The 5,806-nt window shown below is 35.7% G+C and overlaps 1 protein-coding gene and 1 pseudogene across 1 annotated transcript in view; both read left to right on the plus strand.

Moving 5' to 3' along the window:
* The first annotated feature begins 1,671 nt into the window (after positions 1-1,671).
* On the plus strand, positions 1,672-2,766 carry LOC106302896 (annotated as a pseudogene).
* Positions 2,767-3,196: 430 nt separating this feature from the next.
* Positions 3,197-5,806, plus strand: part of LOC106330867 (probable F-box protein At4g22165) — a 4,997-nt gene continuing 2,387 nt past the window's right edge. The window contains exons 1-2 of the mRNA XM_013769272.1: positions 3,197-3,222; positions 5,099-5,685. Coding sequence (XP_013624726.1) covers positions 3,197-3,222; positions 5,099-5,685 — 613 coding nt within the window. The remainder of the gene's footprint in view (positions 3,223-5,098; positions 5,686-5,806) is intronic.

Raw genomic sequence — 5,806 nt, forward strand, 5'->3', positions numbered from 1 at the left:
ATAATGACACTTGGCTCAGCTACTCGGTACAGAGTCTTATTTTTAGAACCGAAAAAATTGTTGAGTCTGTAAATGCCACCCGCTTTCATGTGTGGCAAATAAGTTTCCATCCTTGCAGATGGGATGAAGCCCTGGATAACAGTTCCCTGTTAACAACATTAAAGAGTTATATTAGAAAAGCTAGACATGAAATCTTTGGAAAGATGAACAAAGATATTAAAGATACTCAACAGTCGATATGAAATCAATAAGTTCAAAAACGATCCTGTTGATATAAATATTGATCTTAAAACGTAGAGCAAATGATTACAAAAAGCGAGACAGTAAAAAGAATTAGCTTATGTGGTTAAACTATCAAGCACGAACATTCAATTCTAAAATAAGTGCATCAATATATATTAGATTCTAAAAAATATCAAGTAGGAATAGACAGATAAGTTTGTATCTAAAATGATACATTAGCATGTAGTTTAAACAATTTGTTAACTTATAACATAAAAAATAACTCGGTTTATACCTCTTCGTCGATGAGAATCATCTCGAGACCGAGAAGAATCTTCGTCAGAACATTTCGAGCTTCCCAAAAGTGGATCAACCGAAACCTCACCTCGCTTTCATGAGGACCGAATTTCACATCTTTGAAGAACATCACTTCCACAACGTTGGCAGAGACAATAGCTTTACCCCTGACGTCAGAGGAGACAGGGGCTTTGCCCTTAACGCCGGAGGATACACCTGTCTTCGCCCTTTCAACTATCGGACCTGCGGAATAAATATGATCGTAATCATTGTCTGAGAAAACACAAAGCCTCAGATTTTATAATAAGATAACGAAAGACACGGGTTCACTTACCATTAGGTTTCTTCGAGTTAGATATGCCGGTGGGGACGCCGGGAGAGTCACCCGTCGTGCCGATGGGTTTGTTCAGACCGGGAGAGGAGACAGACGCATCGCCTTTGGATTTCTTCGAATGGGGATCGCCGATCGAGAGGCTGGAAGAGCCACCGTGTTTGCCGATGGACTTGTTCGTTCCGGGAAAGGAGTCAGCCCCAACGCCTCTTTGTTTCTTCGAATTCGGATCACCGTACAACGTGAATTTTCTGTTCGAACTCATCGCGATATCCAAGTTTGATCGAAATAAAACTCGGAGTAAAAGTTTTATAAATGAAATCATAACGCGAAAGGATGAGAGAATCCATAAATCAGATTAAATGGAGAAAGGATGTGGGGAACATATTGATTGATCGTGGATTAGATCGTGAAACGGAAACAAAGAGAGGAAAAGCAAAGGGTCTCACGATTAGATCTAGCAAAATGGGGTCTGAGAAAAGAGAAAGGGAAACGTCGAATCTCTCGCCTCTCAGATCGCGAACGGCGTGAAGAAGAAGCCAAACAACGGAGATGGGCTTACTGGGTCAACAACATTAACATTATGTCTTTTTTAAAAAAAAAATCGAAGCCCAACAACCCACAGCCGAGATGACGTGTCAAAAAGGATCTCCTGATTGGTAGATTTTATTGTTCGACGTGGACGTCCTCTCCCATAAGTATATTGCCCTTTTATTACTTGTGTGATAATAATCACCTATTTAAAATACAAGATTCTTTCAATCGTTTGGATTTAAATACTCTTTCAGAGACTCCCTCTCTTGCGGCTCTCAATATTTGCCATGGAGGATAATAAGAAGCGAAACCCTAATTCTCACGAGTGTCTCAACTCATGGTCGGAGCTTCCTCTTGATCTCTTGAATATGGTGTTCAAGCGGCTTGGCTTTGTTGATTTCCAACGAGCTAAATCCGTGTGTTCGTCTTGGCTCTCTTCTTCGAGACAATCAGTACCCAAAAAGAATCACACCCCTTGGCTGATTCTCTTCCCCGAAGAGCAAAACAACAGTTACTGCAAGTTGTTCAATCCCGAGGAAAAAGAAAGACTTTACAAAACACAAGACACTGGTTTGGATTTTTCAAAGAGTGTTTGTGAAGCAACCTATGGAAGTTGGCTCTTGATGCATGATCTTTGTTATAATCTCCACATTGTGAATCTCTTTACCAACGAGAGAATAATTCTACCTTCTCTGGAGTCACAGCTTGGGGTGACAAAGGAGAAGCGAACCAAACCAAAGAATAGGAAACTATCCTCTCTGTTTTGGATTGACGAGAAAACCAAAGACTATGTTGTTGTATGCAGCGTAGTTAACTTAAAGTAAATAACTCTTGGAAGCAAATCCCTGATACTTCTAGCTGTCTTGACATGGTTTACAAGGATCACAAGCTTTACTTAACTTGCTGCGGTTATTTCAGTATCTTTGATTTTTATGGAGAGACTCCACAGCAAACCTTCCAACGAGAACTGAAAGTGGAAAGCGTCCATAGTCGTCAAATAAGTAGTCGGTTGCGCATTGTTGCAGACAGTAACAGGAAACGTCCTCATGGTTCAGAAAATATGGAGATCTATACCTATGACATGGTCATTCCTGGTTATCAAGGTTTATTCTTCAGAGAACCTGAGGGAACACCAACTGGTTAATTCTTTGGGCAATGAGTCGATGCTTTTTGATCAAGGCATCACTGTGCTCGCCATTGAGACTTATGGATTCATTGCAAATTCCATCTATTTCAGCGTCTGTGATGATAAAAAAGACAGAAATGATCTCTTTCTTTTCCATCTTCAGACACACAAAACGGAGCTGCTGCACAAATTTGATTGTTCTAAATTTTGGTTCTCTACAGCTCAATGGTTCTTACCAAGTTTTACACATGCATGATATTATGATGTCAATGCAATGTTTTTTAACTATATTAATGGTCCTTATTTTGAATAAAAGGTTTTACTTATATAAGTCTTCCACTAATTTAAATTTAATATTTCACCTAATAAGTTATCCTTTGTCCATCATATATGATTGTTTGATGCAAAAGTTTGAGAAAGTAGAAGAACAGATTACATAAAAGTTGGGTCAAAACATAGATGGAATGACAAGGGATATTATAACTAGTAACTCACATATGCCTAACAACGATTAATAACAAGGAAAAGCACTTGTATAGTCCTCCTATAAAGAGTAGCTAAGAGCAGTTACCATAAAACTTAAAAGCCTTTAATTCGACAACTAGTTTACTAGCTAGTTCGCAAACATTTTGCTTCTGAGCATTGGCATATTCCGAACTGATAATCAGAGAACCATCATTAATTACATGAGTGTTGATGAATTGATGAGACAGTTTTTAGATCTGCTTATTCCACGATAGTGGCAGATATGTTTCTCCTTATGATCAGCGGTGCCCTCCAAAAATCCTCCAAAACCCTTACTACAAAAAAAAACAGTGGCCTATAAAGACTGGACCGAAAAGCCCAATTTTCACTGAACAGAGAAAACTCTATTTTATAACATCGATCTCCCCCGTTTCTTCCACGTTACCCACTGAGGAAAAGCATAACCCTAACTCTTATGATCATCTCACAGCCCACAGGGAGATACAACCAAACCATGGTCGGATCTTCCTCTTGATCTCTTACTCTTATTAACGATATTGATACGGTTACATGCTAGCTTTTCTTGTTAGATTGTTTACCGTAGAAATTCTAGAAATTCACTAAATTAATAAATTTGATAAATTAATAATCGGCAATTCTATCTGAAAGTTATTTGTCACAAAAATAATATTCAAAGAGAAAAATGATCAAAATATTCACTTTTTATTTTAAATTTTTTAATATTTATTTTAAAAATTTTAAAATTTTAAAATTATATTCTCAAAACTTCATTCTTAACTCTAAATCATAAATCTAGATTAGTTAATCCTAGGGTATAAATGTATTTTTATGGGAAATTCTCCTAAATAGACAATTTTCAAGTTTTGGTCACAAAAATAGACCACAAGGAGGAAAATGACCAAAATATTTCATTTAATAGGTAAAATAACACTAATACCCTAGATATATAAAAAAATAAAAAAAATAAAAAAAAAAATAAAATAAAAAATAATTTTTTTATAGTTTTAGATTATATGTTTTCAAATTCGAACTTTTTTTTGAAATATTTTTTTCCAATTTTTTTTTTTATTTTTTTTTAATTTTCTTTTTGTAATTCGAAAATACTATTTGAAACTATTTTTAAAATTTACTTTTTATTTTTTAAAATTTTAAATCTCAATCCCAAATCCCCACCCCTTAACTCTAAACCCTAAGGTTTGGATTAGTTAACCTTAGGGTATAAATGTATATTTACCTCTTTAATGAAATATTTTGGTCATTTTGATTTTTAGAGTTTATATTTGTGACAAAAACTTTTTTAGTGATATACTAGGATATTTCTCTATTTTTATTCTTTAATAAAATTTATTTTGGTTTTTTTCTTACTTGATAGCTATTTTTGTGAAAATAAACTAAAAAAAAAAAAAGACTATTTTAGTAAATTTTTCATTAATAATTTTCACCGCTAATTTGTGTAAGATAATAAATTTTAGAAAATCAATGTATTCCTAGTCTAGGTAGAGAAAGACGGAAACTTCCGGAGTCTAAAGGCAAAACAACATTTAATCTGTATCCAATTTCAGTTCTGTCATGTAGCCCTGGGACGGATCGGGTATCCGGATAATTTTAAGATATCCGGATCCGGATCCTTATCCGGCGGATCCATAATTTTACTATCCTTATTCGGATCCGGGGTTCGCGGATATCCGGATGTCGGATATCCTTCTAAAAATTATAATACCCAGCGGATATCCGGATTCGGATTTGGATCCTTAAAATAAATAAAAAATAATTTTTAATTATTTCTATGTATAATATTACAAAATTTACATAAAATTTATATATACTATTATAAAAATAAAAATATATTAAATAAAATTAGTTTTTATATAGAGATATTACTATTTTTGAAATAGTTATTAATAAAATTTACGGATCCGGATATCCGGACTAAAAAATCAAGATATCCGGATCCAGATTCGGCTTTGACGGATCCAACATTTTACTATCCGGATCCGGATTCGGCCTCTCCGGATATCCGGATTTTCGGATCGGATCCGGATCGGATCACGCATCGAATCCGGATCTCGGATAAAAGTTCCAAATTTCCAACGAGCTAAAAGTCAGATCCATTGGTTGATTCTCTTCCCTGAAGACGACGAAAACAACAACAACAATTATCCATGCACGTTGTTCAATCCAGAGGAAAGAGACAAACGTTACAAGACACAAGATCTTGGTTTGGAGTTTGCAAAGAGTTTTTGTATATCGACCTATGGAAGCTGGCTCTTGATGCGACACCCTCTACGTAGTCTCTACGTTGTGAATCTCTTTACCAACGAGAGAATCAATCTACCTTCCGTGGAGTCACAGCTTGGAATGGTAAAGGTCGAGCGAACCCTAGATGGTTATGAGTTACGTACTACAAGTCCCAACGAAAAGGTGTACAAAGGTATTAGTATACGAACCCCTGTGTTTTGGATTGATGAGAGAACCAACGATTATGTTGTTATATGGGGACTTCGAGACTTGTGTGTTGTTTATTCAAAGAAGAGAGACACCTCCTGGACTCAACTTCCCAAAACCGCAGGCTGTGTTGACGTGGTTTACAAGGAATCCAAGCTTTACTTCTTAGGCTTGTCTGGTTGTTTCTTAATCTTTGATTTATCTGGAGAGACTCCACAACAAATCTTTCAGAGCAACTCCAATGGTTAGAGCCCCTTACGAGTTCTAATAAATAATTTAATAGTTAATTTTGTGATTTGAGAAGTTTAGAACCTTTGTTAGTGTAATTAAATTTCTCATGGTCCAATGGGAGAACCTTTGTGGTT

This window comes from Brassica oleracea, chromosome C1 (assembly GCF_000695525.1).
Source record: "Brassica oleracea var. oleracea cultivar TO1000 chromosome C1, BOL, whole genome shotgun sequence".
Classification (NCBI taxonomy): Eukaryota; Viridiplantae; Streptophyta; class Magnoliopsida; order Brassicales; family Brassicaceae; genus Brassica; species Brassica oleracea.